Source organism: Tasmannia lanceolata, unplaced genomic scaffold (genome assembly GCF_043159265.1).
Source record: "Tasmannia lanceolata isolate RefF3 unplaced genomic scaffold, GAP_Taslan_0.1 ptg000026l, whole genome shotgun sequence".
NCBI lineage: Eukaryota > Viridiplantae > Streptophyta > Magnoliopsida > Canellales > Winteraceae > Tasmannia > Tasmannia lanceolata.
This window is the reverse complement of record NW_027518703.1, coordinates 8,830,750-8,846,622: the sequence shown is the minus strand read 5'-3', so window position 1 is coordinate 8,846,622 and position 15,873 is coordinate 8,830,750. Positions and strand designations below refer to the sequence as shown.

The 15,873-nt window shown below is 37.8% G+C and overlaps 2 protein-coding genes across 5 annotated transcripts; both read right to left on the bottom strand.

The window, feature by feature from the left end:
* Positions 1–73: 73 nt before the first annotated feature.
* LOC143858479 (uncharacterized) lies at positions 74–4,363 on the bottom strand. The gene is made up of 4 exons (XM_077369126.1): positions 1,605–4,363; positions 1,405–1,533; positions 1,067–1,135; positions 74–978 (listed from the first exon to the last, which is right to left on the bottom strand). Exons 1-4 carry the CDS (start codon positions 3,925–3,927, stop codon positions 74–76), a joined length of 3,426 nt encoding a protein of 1,141 aa, XP_077225241.1. The 5' UTR covers positions 3,928–4,363.
* Positions 4,364–5,103: 740 nt separating this feature from the next.
* On the bottom strand, positions 5,104–15,741 carry LOC143858525 (uncharacterized). 4 transcript variants are annotated; one of them, XM_077369171.1, is made up of 17 exons: positions 15,392–15,727; positions 15,086–15,211; positions 14,813–14,872; positions 14,188–14,301; positions 14,005–14,092; positions 12,401–12,546; positions 12,198–12,299; positions 9,504–9,545; positions 9,300–9,399; positions 8,983–9,065; positions 7,234–7,311; positions 7,037–7,147; positions 6,895–6,945; positions 6,756–6,812; positions 6,615–6,656; positions 5,703–5,903; positions 5,104–5,585 (listed from the first exon to the last, which is right to left on the bottom strand). In XM_077369171.1, the coding sequence occupies exons 1-16, from the start codon at positions 15,527–15,529 to the stop codon at positions 5,817–5,819; spliced, it is 1,425 nt and encodes a 474-aa protein (XP_077225286.1). In that variant the 5' UTR covers positions 15,530–15,727; the 3' UTR covers positions 5,104–5,585; positions 5,703–5,816. The 4 variants fall into 4 exon arrangements, with proteins under 4 accessions (XP_077225286.1, XP_077225284.1, XP_077225285.1 ...); XM_077369169.1 differs by having other exon boundaries at positions 9,474–9,545; positions 15,392–15,725; XM_077369170.1 differs by having other exon boundaries at positions 7,037–7,135; positions 9,474–9,545; positions 15,392–15,724.
* Between the last annotated feature and the right edge of the window lie 132 nt (positions 15,742–15,873).

Here is a 15,873-nt window from a genome sequence, read left to right as displayed (position 1 = left end):
GAGTACATAACAAAGAAAATGTGTTCTTCCCTTATCTTCAAAGAAAAATCATCAAGACTAGAAATACTTTTGTCTAATTCAAACTCCTCTGCAATAAAAAGGCCATGTCTGCTTGCACGGATTCTCTTTGGAAAAGCAAAGTCTTGTAGTTCTCCTCTAAGGCTTCGATGTTAGCAACTGAAGATTTTGTAACAGAGTTCTTGAAAGCTTCTGCCTCCTCTTGTTTTAATCGAAGATTTTGTTGCTTGACCCGAAGTTGTTCTTCTAAGGAACCAATCACAGCTTGCAAAACCTGAACTTCGTCTTCATAAGACTGGAGTTTCTCCAACTCCTCCTTTTGTGAATATCTTGCCTTGTCTAGAGATGATAAGACTAACTTCTCCTTCGAATCGAATTCTTCCAAAACAAGCCTAAGCCTTTCCAACTCATTCAGATAGGAATCAATGTGCTCCGTATTGAACCCTGCTCTGTGAAGGCCTGCAAGCTCTTGCCTCAAATCTGCAATGTTTGCATGAGGATTTTTCCTTGAAGCCTTGAGAATGTCCTTGATAGTTGGAACATAATTCATCCAAAATGCGGTAGCACAAAATTCTCCAACCCCGGACGAAGAGAAGTCGAATCCTGGATAAGTTGGATGTTGGGGCACTCTGCAAAAGAACTTTCGATATCGTTTCAATGCCTTCTTCCCATAAATGTCACCACATTTCTCTGATTCTATATCCATTTCTTCGGATTCTGAATCTTGTTCTACCAAATAGCCATCCTTTTCAAACTGAATTAATTCCCTCGCAAGCTCACTTTGCCTCTCAACACTTTTATCTTGATTTTCGAATACTATCTTTGGAGTTATAGACATGTTACAGACCTCCTTCACTACATGTAGATCAGAAGCCTCCATAGAATGAGAGATCACAGTTAATTTGTCTGATAATTGGGCCTCAGCCATCTTGTGACCACGTTCCTTTCTATCCTTTGAACCTGAATCCACGCATTGTCATGCTATCAAAATATGAGGGAATTGTAATACATGTTTTGATATTCGACTAGAAGTTCCATTTGTTTGTACCTTCGAATTTGTTTGTATAATGTTCTTTGCCAGACCTGTCATTGTTTCCTTCTTCCTCTCCCACAACTTCTGCAAGAGAAAAAACAATCTTAGGCGAAATTTAAAACTTAATAACGATACACAATTCAATTTAACGTTTAGAGGTAGATTGCCGCTTAGTGCTGGCATCTCCAGCAGATTTCTCTCATGTTTGTGTCCTGTTCTGAGCCTTCTAGTTTATTCTTTTCCAATTTTTCTTCAACCATTTTGTTGTCTATGATGTTTTTGACTGTGTATTCACACTTCCTAGTTAGTGTCTGATCTTTAAAGAAAAATTGTTCAAAAGAAAGTACGATTACCTGGCAATGTGGCTTCAAGAGTGTACGAAGTAATCCTTTCCTCAGAATACTCTTCGACTGTGTTCGAATCCATGCAGGCATTTACTCCATTTTCTTGAACTGCTTCTCTTTCTCTTCTCCTTTGCTTTCCTATATAGAGGGAAGAACAAGGGATTAGTAAACTGTTTTTTGGGTTTTAGAACTTTAGCATACTGGCTTACCATTTTCCTTTTCGTTGCTTTCCTTTTCTTCTTTTTTCTTCGACTTTTGAGTGTTCATTCTCGATTTCCAAAAGTCCACAAGCAGTTCATCTCCCTCTTCTACACCTTGCCATTGTGGTATAGGGTACTCTTTGAAAGACTCCACATCTGTTTCTTTCGAAGCTTCGATTGCTAGGAGCTCTTCGTTTTCTCTCACTTCTTCCCCTTTCCTTTTCCTGGTTTTCTTCTTCCACGCAGCCAGTTCTTTACTTGCTAGAATTACCTCTTTGATCTCTCTCACTCCCTGTCCTTTTCTTTCCTTATTTTTCTTCTTCTCTATACTCAGTTCCACCCTTGCTAGAAGGACCTCTTCATTCTCCCTCACTTCTTGGCCTTTTGTTTTCTTATGCCTTCTCTTCTCTGCACCCAGCTCCTCTCTTTCTAGGACCTCTTCATTCTCTCTCACTTCTTGGCCTTTCGTTTTCTTATCTATCTCCACTGCACCCAGTTCCTCTCTTTGTAGAAGAACCTCTTCATTCTCTCTCACTTCTTGCCTTTTCCTTCTCTTTCTTTTCTTCTTTCTTGCATCCACTTCCTCACTGGAGATTCCCTTATCTTCATGTCCACTCTCTCCTCCTCCTCCTACCTCTCCTTCCCTCTTTGAATTCGGAGTCAAAGTATGTGAAATTTGTTCTTTCACAGCAACCGCTTCCTCCACCTTCACTCCTGTGAATATGGCGTGCATACACTCAGATACCTTTCCTGTATCATTGTTTCCTCGGTATGTGGTTGCTTCCGGCACCAATTCTTTCAACGATGCCATCTTGATCTTCACTTTCTTCAGGATTGCCTTTCCCTTCTTTGACTCTTCCTTTCCTTCACTTCCTTTCTTTAGAGAAAGGATTCCCTCTGTTCTTCGTTTCTTCAGACAGGCCTCTTCCAACTTCTCAGTCTTCACCACTTTCCTCCCTCTAAGGGATTTGCGTGTGCTTTCTTCCTCTCCTCCCTTCCCATATCTGGCTGCCTCTTTAAACTTCTTATACATACTAAGTACTTCATCCATCCATCTGCTATAACTTGGATCAGCTCTACCTGTTCTGTCATGACTCGGCACATATATTTCCACTTGCGTGGGCTCTTCAATGTATTTCTCCCAAGCCTTCAATACATCACCAGTATAACACATTTCTATTGGGATCCCTTGATCTAGTCCAAACTGTCTAGCCACTCTGTATGGTTTGTATGCAACCAAAGGGACATCATCAGAATTTGTGTTACAGTACGCAAGTAATTCGTTGGGACTGATTATCGTCAAGAAATCCGCCATTTCGAGCTTCTGATTCTCATCTTCGACTCGAGCATACGGCCGCCAGATAAAGCTATCAGGATTCCAGATTACATCTGCTAGACTAGAACTCCTCCAACGACTTCCCCATTGAAGCATTCTAACTCTGATATCAGTCTCCAACTCCCTTTTCAATGGACTAATGCTCGGAAATCTCTCCCACGCCCACAATTGTAACAACCAAAATGGGGCAAACACTTTCTTACTACTCTCCTTCCCTTCCAACAGATAATTTTCAATCTCAGAAAAACCCGCATACAAACTAGCCATTACAGCTGGGGCCAATGCCAATTTCTCACCCAAAGCGAGTCTAATCGCAGGACCATAAACACAAGATGGAACATCGTTCTCTGGGCCATTGGGTAGTAAACTCCTCTGTAGGAAGAAAGCAAGAAACCCAATATGCTCAAGCATCGAATCTTCGACCAATTCGAAATGCAAAACCCATTGCTTCAATGTCACTTTGGATGCAATTTTCGATCTTTCCTCGATCAACTTCTCATACCACTCTTCCTCTTCACCTTCAAGCTCTCGACAAACTCGCCCACCTCTCAGCGGCATATTACCGAGCACATGGGCGTCCTCTAAAGTGAACGAAATTTCTCCCCAATCAGTAATGAAAGTGTTAGTCTCCCCACACCAAAAACTCACTAGAGTATCCATAATCTTTTTGTCAGTATGGATTGTAAGTAAAGAAGCTTCGATAGAGTCTGAGATACCCAAAATTTCCCACTGTTTGTTATGTATTGGACGAAGTTTTTTCACCCAGTTATTCCATTCTGGGGATAGAGAACGAGTACCACCTTTGTAAGTGATTTTGGGCCAATTGAGGTGTTTGGAAGAGAGCAAATCTGCAGGTCTAGGCTTTTGGGTTGGGGGTTCTTTCAGGCCAAAGGGGTTATTGCTGGTTAGGAGTTTGAAAAGACCCTCTGTCTGAAGTAGAGAAGATGGTTCAGACAATTTGCTGGTTTGGATTGAGGTAGTGGAGCAATCCGCCATGGTTAGTGGGTTTTGATTTTCTTTCTCTCTTTTTCTTCTTCTTCTTTTTTTCTGTCTCTTTGCTCTGTTATGTTGCAGAAGAAACAGTATTCTGATATTTGTACAAACCCAGCTGTCTTTTCTTCTTTAATCGGCTATCGAGGGCTTTTTGGGAAATGTAAGCGCCTTTTGACAGCTCTTTATATACTAAAAGACAACATAGTTTGTGAGAATATCAGAATATCGTTGTGCAGGTATCATTTCCCGTTTCGTACGTTCTCGTCAGTAGAAGATCCCCAGCTCTTTGCTTTTTTATATTGCAGAAGAAACAGTCGAGGAAATTAATTGAGGGTGGAAAATTACCAAAACAGTGGGTAAGAAATCACTCTTTGATGTGCCTTCCATTTGAGATTTTTCCTTTCTCTCTCTTCCTTTTCATGTTTTTCTTCTATTCTGTTCTCAGAACAATATCCCCAGCTGTTTGGTCTTTTATGTTGCAGAAGAAACAGTCGAGGACATAAATTGTATTTAAATTGAGGGTGGAAAATTACCAAAAATGAGGGTGAGAAATCACTCTTTGCTGTGCCTTCTATTTGGGATTAGAGAGTGATTATGGACACAATTTCTGGAAGATATGCTCTAAATTACAAAGTCTGTGTAATTCTTGAAGTTTTAATTGTTTATTTTATTCTTAATAATCAGATTGGGTCCAACACAGGACCCATGATCTCGACCATTGATTTCGAATACCTCAAAGCCAAATAAATATGGGGTGTTAATGGGTCCAACACAGGACCCATGTTCTCAACCATTGATTTCGAATACCTCAAAGCCAAATAAATCTGGGGTGTTAATGGGTCCAACACTGAACTAATTACCTATCTCTAGGCCACGGTAGGTTCGGATCCCTTGGCGCTACTACAATCTTGCTTGGGGTGCTCTTTGGATCCTATTCGAAGGTCACAATCCATTTCAATCGAACTGCCCATCTCAGTGTCCTAAGTCCTAACTATGGAGTACATAGTCAGAATTTTTGAAAGAAAAAAAATTAGAATGTTTTGTCCACTTTAGGGGGTGTCTAACTGTCTATGCAATTTATTCTGGCAAATCAAACCCTTATCTGTGACTAATCCAAACTTGTAAATAAATAAAATAACTCAGTAATGCTCTAACCAGATTTCTTTTTCTTCACATGAATCCAGTAAGTTGAACTTCAGTTTCTCATACCCACTTAAACTGTATGTTTATCTAAGGATTAGTAATCCCCAAATGCCTTATATTCTTACATAACATGTTTTCCATTTAGATTCATACACAAGTTGTTTTTGCATCCATTTGTTCAGAAGATGGAAATCCGGGAAAAATAGCAGTCTAAGTCATTAAACTTCAAGATTAAACAATAAAATTATGAACGAAATGTGATTCTCTGAAAATCTTGTGAAAGAGTAGCCATGTGTCATCTTGTATCTAGTTCCTAGGCGCCGGCGCCGAGCTTTTATTATAATCTGAAATCCCCAACAGAATCTCATTCAGAAATTTCCTTTGCCATGAGGGAACTATACTCACATCGCTCAGCACCAACTTTGGAGTTCCATTGGAAACCATGACTAGTCGCATAACTAGAGTAGCCTTTGAAGCTGAGGCTGTGATCTTGGTAGCGTGTACTCAGTTACAAACTCCTATACCCAGATAAGATCAATCGAGGAATATATGTAATGGTTAGAACAGTGAAATTAAAAAAAAAACAAAAAACATTGACACAGAAATAGTTATGCTATGTTGAAATTGTACGAGACCTCTGTGCATTTGGGTCCGTGAGATTCTGCTCCAAAAGTTAATGTGTTCCATGTGATGAACTGTATAATTATGTAATTCCTCCAGATCCGGCAATGATATCATTTTTCATCTACCTAGATGTTGTCTTCCTCTTGTGGGCAAACGCCTGATGCGAGTTTACCTATGCTTGTTCCTGCAATGTACCCACCAGACCAAGCGTTCTGCAAAAGTATTTAAGGTCCATTAGCTAAAAGCCTAAAAAGCTTATTGTTCTTGGGCAGGGAGTGGGTGGAAATACTATCTAGCAAGCACTGGATGCACAGAAGTCACATATCAGCTTGAGAGAGTGCCCCTAGAGATATCCCATCTACAGGACATTTTATTCATTTCATGTGATTGTAATATACTCAAATCTTAAAGACCATGTCTGTGGTTAACACCCAAGGCTCTTGTAAGTTTGTGTATGGTGTATGATCATCGAAACATACAAATTCAAATTCTAATATTGTTTTAGATTTCACCATTTTCATAATTGTTTAGATAGAAGAACTTAATACATTTTCTTATTTGATCAAAGGGAGTTCAGTCTTTTTCATCGCTACGATGGACGATGCAATGATGTCTGCTGTTTGGTGAGAATATGATGACTAGTGGTCCGATGTTTTCTCTATTGTCAACCTCATAGCTCATTCAAGCATATCATTGAGACTATGAGTGAAGAAACAGCAAACCCTTGGATCGTAAAAACCAATTTCACGAAAATGCCTGATTTTAGCAGTGTAGAAAGAATAAACAAAATTGAACTGGCTTAAGGTCACACACTCCGGAATGGCAAAAGACAGTTTTTCATTCAAAGTCTGTGGTTCAATTCCTGAACTGAGTTACGTCGAGGTTAACATTTGGCCAAATAAATAAAGCACAAAAAGTTATACCTGAAAGTTGAATCCACCAGTTATTCCATCTACATTTAAAACCTGCAAAGGATTCAATTAGTGACATCACATATCACGTACGGACTTTAATGGCAGAGGAAAGACTTTCTAGACCAGATCTGTTAAAAGAAATAATACTACCTCTCCAGCAAAGAATAGACGGGGCTGTATCCTGCTTTCCATGGTGTTTAGTGTGATCTTCATGAGAAGATAGTGGAATTAAGTTACACATTTAGCAGTAAAAAAAAATAAATTTCAATTAAGTTGTGGAAATGAATACCTCTGAGAGTGGGACACCTCCGGCAGTGACAAATTCATCCTTAAATTGTCCCTTCAGTAGAAAAATAAAATATAAGCTTCCAAAATAGGGTGGGCGCCTGTGCTTATAATTTTGTCTTTGAAGATACGACACAAAGATTTACCTTTCCTGTCACACTAAATGAACACCGCTTTAACAGAAAAGCAATGGAATTTAAAGAGCTATTTGATATGGAAGCCCAGAAGATATCACCGCCAAATCCCTGAAAGATAAACTGCGAAACAAATCATGTCACCCAGCAAAGTTGAACATTCACCAAGATCAAATGATTTTGAATTCAATATTAGGTGGGCATATAACCTCACGTTCTAGTAGATATTTCCAAAATCTTTTCACCAAGCCAAAATCTGGAGGAAATGAACTGAGAACCTTTTGCTTCTGTAACAATGCAACGCACTAGTTAGTCCGTCAATAACAAGTACAGCAGATATCTGGAGAAGTACGGTCCATGGCCTATGGTGTAGAACACAATAGATAATAATCACTAAATAATATTGAGTAAGAAGCCAGCTTCCTCAAAATGCTATACGATACAGTGTGAAATATATGAAAATTCACAGAGATGGGTTCCAAAAAGTGGTAGGGAAACCAAAATCAGCCAAAGAGATGTAAAGAATAGTGTTTACCCAGACTCCATGTCTGTTACTAACTGGAATAGGAAACCCGGAGGATGTGTTTCAGGCATTGAGTAAATCATTGCACAATATGCATTTCTGATCAAACATCTAAAAGCATATAGTTGCTACTTGGATCCATAACAATATAGGAATGCTAGTCGAAATTACCAAAAAATATAACATAAATTCCTAATTCCTTTAAGAAACTAGAAACCTATGGGAACACATAACATCATTAAGTAGCACAAGTCTATAACTACATTTTGGTGTCCACAGTTGGGCAGCTATAAAATTCTAATCGGGATGATCATGAAAAAAAAAGAAAAAAAAAGAAAAGGATTGTACGCTCGAGCGTACCAAGCTTATGGTATGCTCAAGTGCCCAATCACATGTGGGCCCACTTTATTAGGATGATCCAAAGCATTCATATGAAATGCCCTTACATAGATGGGGTGTGTACCAAAAATCAGCTCCATAGGATCATCCTAACCCATCCATTTGTGGAGGTCAAAATGGACAGACACTGTGTGTCCACAAATCTGCCCATTTTTGCCCTCCACTTTTGGAGGGGTTAGGATGATTCAATGGAGCTGATTTTTGGTACACACCCTATCTATGATAGGGCCTTGCAAATCAATGCTTTGGATCACCACAAAAAATGTGGGACCCATGTGATTGGGCACTCGAGCGTACGATAAGCTTGGTACGCTTGAGCGTACAATCCTTTTCCTCATATATATATATATATATATATATATATATAAATCTACATTTTCATTATTACAACAAGTTCAAATCCACAGCTAAGACGATTAAAAGTATCCTGTCAGTTCATAATGAGGCAATTCATAGTGTTCGCGCCATAATACTAATTTACTTTGATCCTTCGTCTTCACAGGGTTGTCTAGTTGACGTCTTTGGGGAACAATGTATATATGATGTGGGACTGCCCTCTGTTACTAAGACGGGTTATTTCAATGCCAATTGTGAATGAAGGTCTACAAATTTTCTAGACATCTTTCTCTTGCCACTTATTGTGGATGGTGTGACCTGGCCAATTTTATTAGGTGGGTAAGTCGTAACCAAGGCCTTGCAAACATATTTGTAGATTCTTTTGAGTTCCTAGATTCATCCCATCATTAGATGATTGAGTTTAAGGACTGCCTAGCAAAAGATAATGTTTCTACATATTCTTTGAGTATTTGATATCTGTCATCTAATTTCCATTGAACATCCCTTGAACACAACAAAATGTAATTGATTACCGGAATGGAAAAACACATTATGGAAAATAAGCATAATAGATGCAAATTACCAAGGACATCTATTTCCAACCCAAATCTAGGAAAAATTCAGAATAAATAAATAAAATAAAATAAATACTAAAAAATATAGGTAAATGAAAACATTGGATTTGTGAATAGAACTAAACCCCAAGCCGATCCTTGTGTTGAATCAGAATGTACTTCACATCTTCTATGTGTAGATCAGGCACAAAATCTACAAAAAGCATTCCTGCATTTGGATTAAAAAAATTAGATAAAAACACAAACAAAGACAACACCAATAAACTAAGCTCTTTCTCCTCTTCAATAAAGTTCACCATTAAAAAAAGTCTTTTAAGGATGCTCCAAGTAGGACACCCATGACACTTTCCTTAATCCTTATGCTTTTGTGTATCTAAAAAGGCATAAGTACAATAAGTAAAGTTCTTACAAAATATGAAAGAAAATAAAGAAGCTCCCTGACCCGTGTAATCTGATCCGAACAGATCACATGCTCCCCAAGCAGACAATCGGAGAATCACCGGCCCGCTAAGTCCCCAATGGGTCACTAACATAGGCCCTACCTGAAACCTCAAAAACATTAGTTAAACTAAACTTTCACAGTTTCTAAACAGCACTGACAAAAAAAAACTGATACCTGCGTAAATTGAGGTATATTCCTACTGACATTTTCTATTTTCAGCATTGCTTTAACTTTTGGGAATGTAACCTGCAGAGAAAAACAGAGAGGAATTAGGAAACATTTTGGAACGCCGTAAGAACTGAGGAGAATGACATTTAGACTCATTGATGGATTTTGTACAGACAAACAAACATCCAAGTGAAACAAAAGGATAGTTAGTTATATCAGGCAGTCCAACTTGCAATTTTTTAGTAAACAAAAATGTCAATAATATTTTATTTTATTCTTTTGCAATTTTATCACAAAAAATGTCAATATTATATCATTCTATGTGTGTCTCTAAATTTATTGGAGATGCTAAAAAAGGGTTAAAGAACCTGTTTATCTGATCAGCTTCTGCCAATCACTAGAACAAAGGGGACTAGAAATTGAAACTTTGGAAATGTATGGTGACTCATCTCACTAACAGTTCCCAGTGTGGTATTTGTATATTCAATTTTGAAGACAACTCTGTCAGCAACTTAAAGACTAGGCTAAAAAAATTAACTCACCAATGCAAGTAGCCAACACCTGCCACTCTGATGTAAAGTACTGCAAGAAAAGTTAGCTATGGTAAGTCCATGCCTCAATCTAATATGTTTGCCCAAAGTAGCACTGTGATGTCCATTTGCGACAGCCGACAGCAATCCACTTGAAAAGAAATACTCTATCTAAGAATGGAAGAATATTCTGCATGCACCTTCTATTATCTTCTACCTTCACTGTATTTCTGTGGGACCTAGTGCTCAGGAGACTCGAGATTGCTCATTGAGACCTAAAGCAAATAGTGTTCAGGGCAGAAGTTAACATTATTGCAGCTCATCTTATCAAATACCATTCTTGGTGGGAGGTCCCTTCTCCAAGTCCAAGTGTGAAAGTTCATTTGTTTTTTGGAGTTGGATTCACATTCCTTCCGCGCATAGATATAACACAGACATTTCCCGACCTAAAATCTGTTCCATCTTCATCTCGTCTCAAAAAAGATATGTGTTCGTGTATCACCTCATTTTTTTCTGACTGACCTTACATTATTCGCCCCGGAGAGGTGTACTGACGAAGAACGTGTGTCAAAATGCAAGGAGTTGATAACCTGAAACTGTAAAGATTAGAAGAAAAAATGGATTTCTAAAACTCGCCCATGTTCCTAAATAGACCCAAGGTACTCAAAACAATAAGCCTAGTCATTTCAAAACATCCCAAATGGTTTATATCAGAAAGCATAGGAATCAAACCCAGGAAATTGAGAAAACCAGCATAAAGGCATTTAGTAGTTAACTGGTTGAAATGTTAACTTCTTGGTTAAAAACTTAAGTGATTGATTCATAAAGCTGCCAATCGGCCAATTTTGCCGCAAGAGGCCCCTTTTTTGTGTTTTAATCCGGGCCTTCTATCTTGATTTCAGTTGTTGACCTTGAATTGGACCATTTGTGGACGAATCATGGAGCTAGGGACACTTTAAGATCAGGGTTTTGCAGCTTAAACAACACCTTTCAATCCAAAATCATTGATTCCAGGCTAAAAAGGCTGTTTACCTAAAAACTAAACTAAACCTTTGTTTTGATCTTTAAGGTTGGTAGCAAAACGTTTTTCAACTCAAAAGTTTGGTCCGATTGCTTTCAAACCATTTTTTCCAAGAATTCCAAGCCTATATAGGAAGACCTTCTCCAGTCACTTAGACACACAATATTTTTCCTTCTCCAATCTCTAGAAGAAAAGCTTAAAACATTGAAGCTTAATTCAAGAGAAAATACAAATTTTATCAAAGTTCTTCAAGAGGAAAAGCTGAGGGACACGCTCCGAGTTGGTGATTTCAAGTGGGAAAGGTTCCAGCGGTGGTACCTTCATGCCATGATGTAATCAAAGAAAAACCTGTGACTCGCATCGCATCTTATTACCTTTCTTGAGATGATTCTTGGGTTTTTTTCGTGATTGTACCCATGGTTTTAAATTTCGACCAAAATCCGACATTTCGGACCGAAATCACCGAAACCGAAATTTCGGAATTTCGGCCTTTATTTTGGAATTTCGGAAATTCCGAAATTTCAAAATCAATTAAATATTCTTTTTAAATTATTACGAAATTTCGACCGAAATTTCGGTTTTTGGGAAGTACGAAACCGGTACCGAAATCAAAATTTTAAACCATGATTGTACCTCAAGAAATTTTTATATCACCTTGTAAGCTAGTCCTTGAGAGGAAATGATGGTGGAGTTGGATTCATATTCCTTCCACGCTTATAAGTATGGTAAGCTGAAGCCATTAGAAATTCATCTCAAAAAAGATATGTGTTCCGTGATGTAGTCAGAGAGAAACTTGTGATCCATACTATATTACCTTTCTAGAGACAGTTCTTGGGTTTCTTCAAGATTCTACCTAATGAAATCCTTATATCAGATTGGAAGCTAGTGCTTGAGAGATGGTGGTGTCTCGTTATGCTGGTTAGAGTTCACATTGATGAGGAAAGTAATAATCAAGTAGATGAATTAGGCTATTTCAGATTAACTTGCCTTGAATTTTTTGTGAATAGACCAAAAGAATATAAGAATGTGGTAAGCGATCTTCAAATAAGAGTAAGAACCACATAACGAGTTTGTTTTTTACTCATGTAAAGTACGTTAAGAAAAAAAAAGTAAAAAACATGATACTGCTAACAGAGACAAACATTGAGACAGAGACAGTAAATTCTGGAAGACAATTACCCCAGACAAATCTGCCAGTTGTGTATCCTTAACTTTGAAAGTGAATAAGCTAGGAATTGGATCTACAATTGAATGACCAAGTTGAACAGCCATTGAGTACCCCTGAGAACAAATAGAATTCCAATCAATAAAGTCATTAATCTGGTTATACTTGACATCATAATTGAACCTAGAAAATAAATTTCTAATGGCTTCGCTCGCACCTGCTGGCTATTCCCAGTGGCGATTAACAAATAATCAGCTTCAACGTATTCAACAAGATCAATTGTACGTTTCTCGATCTTGAGAAGGAATTTTCCATTCGCAGTAATAGATGCATTTGTCACAACTTTACCAGCCTGCAGTAGAACTGGTACGAGAAGTTAAATTTCAGCATACCATACTTATAAGCAATAGGATTTAATTTTTAATAGAATGCATGCAATAGCATATTGAGGGCAATCAAATTTTAAAGAAAAGGGGGTGCACAATGTGATTTCAGCATGAAATCCTTATGCAATCAGAGAATTATTGCAGAGGTTCTACTAAGAGGAATCCCATATTTAAAAACGAAGATGCTTGTTATCAAGTTAAGAGGTTCAAATGTCACACAATATTCAAGGAACAGTTTCATGGACCCTAAATCCAAGTTTTTTTTTTTTTGTTTAGTTTTTTTTGAGAAAGGTGACTTTATTGATATAAATCAGACATAAAAGTAGATGGAGGGGACTCTGAGCACAAACTGTCAGAAACCAAACTTTAAGATTCAAGTAGCAATGTGTCTCCCTTTGGTGTAAAATGTTCTCAACTGTAAGCCCTGATAATCTCTGCATGATCATACCAAACCATGAACCTTGTCCTTATGTTTCTCCAGGTATGAAAATAGTGTGCCCATCTGTAAAAGGTGTCCCCTTCGAATACACCTTTTACACTGCTCCTTGTGGAGAAGACTGCAAGACGAATGTGTATAAAATGGTTTGGAGCGTATGGTGGGAAACAAACCAAAGAATCTTCAAAGACAAGGAGACATCACTTGCTAAAATTGCATTGGGTATAAATAATTCATTGCTGTAAATTGGGCAATGGTTAGAGAAGATTATGGGAAGGCTCTACTCAAGAACATTTTAGACAATGAAAAGAAACTTCGACTGGAAATATAGCAAAAGGATAGAAAGTGGCCAAATGAGTTCCACGTCCTCCAAACACCATTAAACTTAACTTTGATGGTTGCTTGTTAGGTAATCTGGAGCGGCAGGATTGGAGGAATGGTTAGAGATGAGTCTGGTGTGTCATGGATACAAGGGTTTGATTGCTATCAGTGACTCCAAGGAGGTTGAGGCTAGTGTGTTGCTTACAAGGCTTAAATTTTCAAGAGGGAGAACGAGTGGATAGAAGGGAACTCCAAGAATGGGATGGGCTCTTAGAAGTAGTTGATCCTTGGATAGCTCATGGAATTAGACGGAATGATCTTTTTGGTTCTTCTTTTTTTTTTTTCCCATGTTCATAGGCGGCGAATGATGAGATGAATTAGCAAAGTCTGGGATTACTAGAGATTCTATGTATATTGGGCAACCTCTGGCCCTATTGTAAAGCTGTATTTTAGCACTTAAATAAAATCCGTTAAAAAACACAATGTAAAACTTACATAATTTGTACTTGAACAGAGAAAATTACAATTCTATAATCAAGAATCAAGGGTATCGTCCGCATATAGAGCAAGTTTTGACCTTTACACCAGCACTAAGACTTTGTCTAAAACATGAAGAATGCCCTATAAAACTAAATAAAGCAGACTGAAGCGCACAGTTGGTTGGGTCATAACATATACCTCCACTCCTCTTTGCTTCGAGAAGAAGGCAATCAATTATAGAAGATGAACTGTTGCTGACAGGAAACACCCTTCCATCATCCTCTGTCTAAGGATACAAGTAGTAAAACAACTGATTTAAAACAATTCTACGAGTACAAAGTATAAAAGCAAAAACAAAATACATCAGGTTCTTGAAACAACCTTAAGTTCAACACCATGATCAGAAAACCAAGACATAGTGTCCAATGGGCCATGTGTGCTGAAGAAAGATCCTCGCAGTTCTTTATTACCCCTAGGGTAGTGCTCTGCTAAAACCTACATCAGTTGGCAGCATGTAAACCCTAAAAATCAAAATGCTAATGCATTTATATGACATAATTCAGCATGTATGAATGCATATTATATAATACAACATGTTGGACACATGGTTTTAAATTTCTATCGAAAGTATGCTAAAAGTATATGCGGAAATATTGCAACTCATCAGGACTTGTTTCCAACAAATGGTTACAGAACCAATTAGTATTTCTACTCTATGATGGCTTCTACATTATATTTGCAACCATTAGAAAGGGATACTCGCTATGACACAAAATAAAAATTATGTGCCTCGCAGTTAGAGATAAGAAAACCGTCAATTCATACAACTCAGATAATAGCATATTGACTGTAATTGTTCAAATATTGAACAATGACTCAGCATTCATCTGCAACTTACAAATAAAACTAACCGATTCTAGCTGATCAATCATCTTATGAATGTTTGAATGCGAAATACCGTTCTATATTTTAAAATTCCTAACGGGTCTTGAAATCAAGTACTCACCATCTTATCAACATAATGCCCATTTGTAACATTGCATCGTCCTCCACCAGAAATTCTCACCTACAAATTAATCATAGAATTTTTTTTCGATAAAGAAAAGAATACAATGGGTAAGTGTCAATATAAATCTTACATAAAAAAGAATATCACATACACTTCTTACTTGTAAGAAAATGATGTATACAAAATTGAATTGAAGAAAATGCCATACATTGCTAATCAATTCTAAATATGCATTTGGTATGGAACAAAACCCAAGTATCAAATTCAAACCTTTGATAGAAACTTCCCCTTCTCAACAACCAGCACACCCAAATGGGGAGCAACACTTTTAGCCTTAATTGCAGCATATACCCCAGCTGCACCACCACCAACCACTACCAATAACTGTTCACTTATCTACAGTAAAATGGGAAAAAAAAAGGATGAAAAAACTGATTAGACAAGAGGACAAAACTACATGAGCAATAGAAAGAAAGCTTCCTAGTGGGAATAAAGAAGTGGGTTTTTTTTTTCTTTTCTCTGTCCAAACTACAAACCAATAAAATGAAATTTCATAAAATGGAGGAGATTATGAACCTGGTGAGTGCAACGGATGGTGGATGTGTGAAATTTTTGGTGGGTGTGGGAAAAAAAGCTGTGATAGTTTCTGCCCAGCTTTGGAGTGACCAGAAAAGATCCGAAATGGAAGAGATTGACGACAACAGAGCTTATCATCTTAGCATTTCTTGGCCGAGGACATACGATTTGGGTTGTGTAGGGCTAGGCTTCTTTGCTGTTGCTTGCTAGCCAAAATTGTGTTGGACCCAATCCAATCTGCCTATAAAAATCACATTTTGGTCCGATAAAGATTATAGAGGGAGTGTTTGGTGATCTGGGTCGTTAGTCTATTGGGCCACCACAAGCCCGGTTAAGTGTGAGATGATCCTAGCCCTTTGATCCAAATGTGTCCTACTTTTTTGCCAATCCGGAGCTATCTCTCTTTTCATAAAATAAGGCTACTGATATTGGGCACTACAATATTTTCATAATTGCACTAACTCAATTTTTTAAATTTAAAC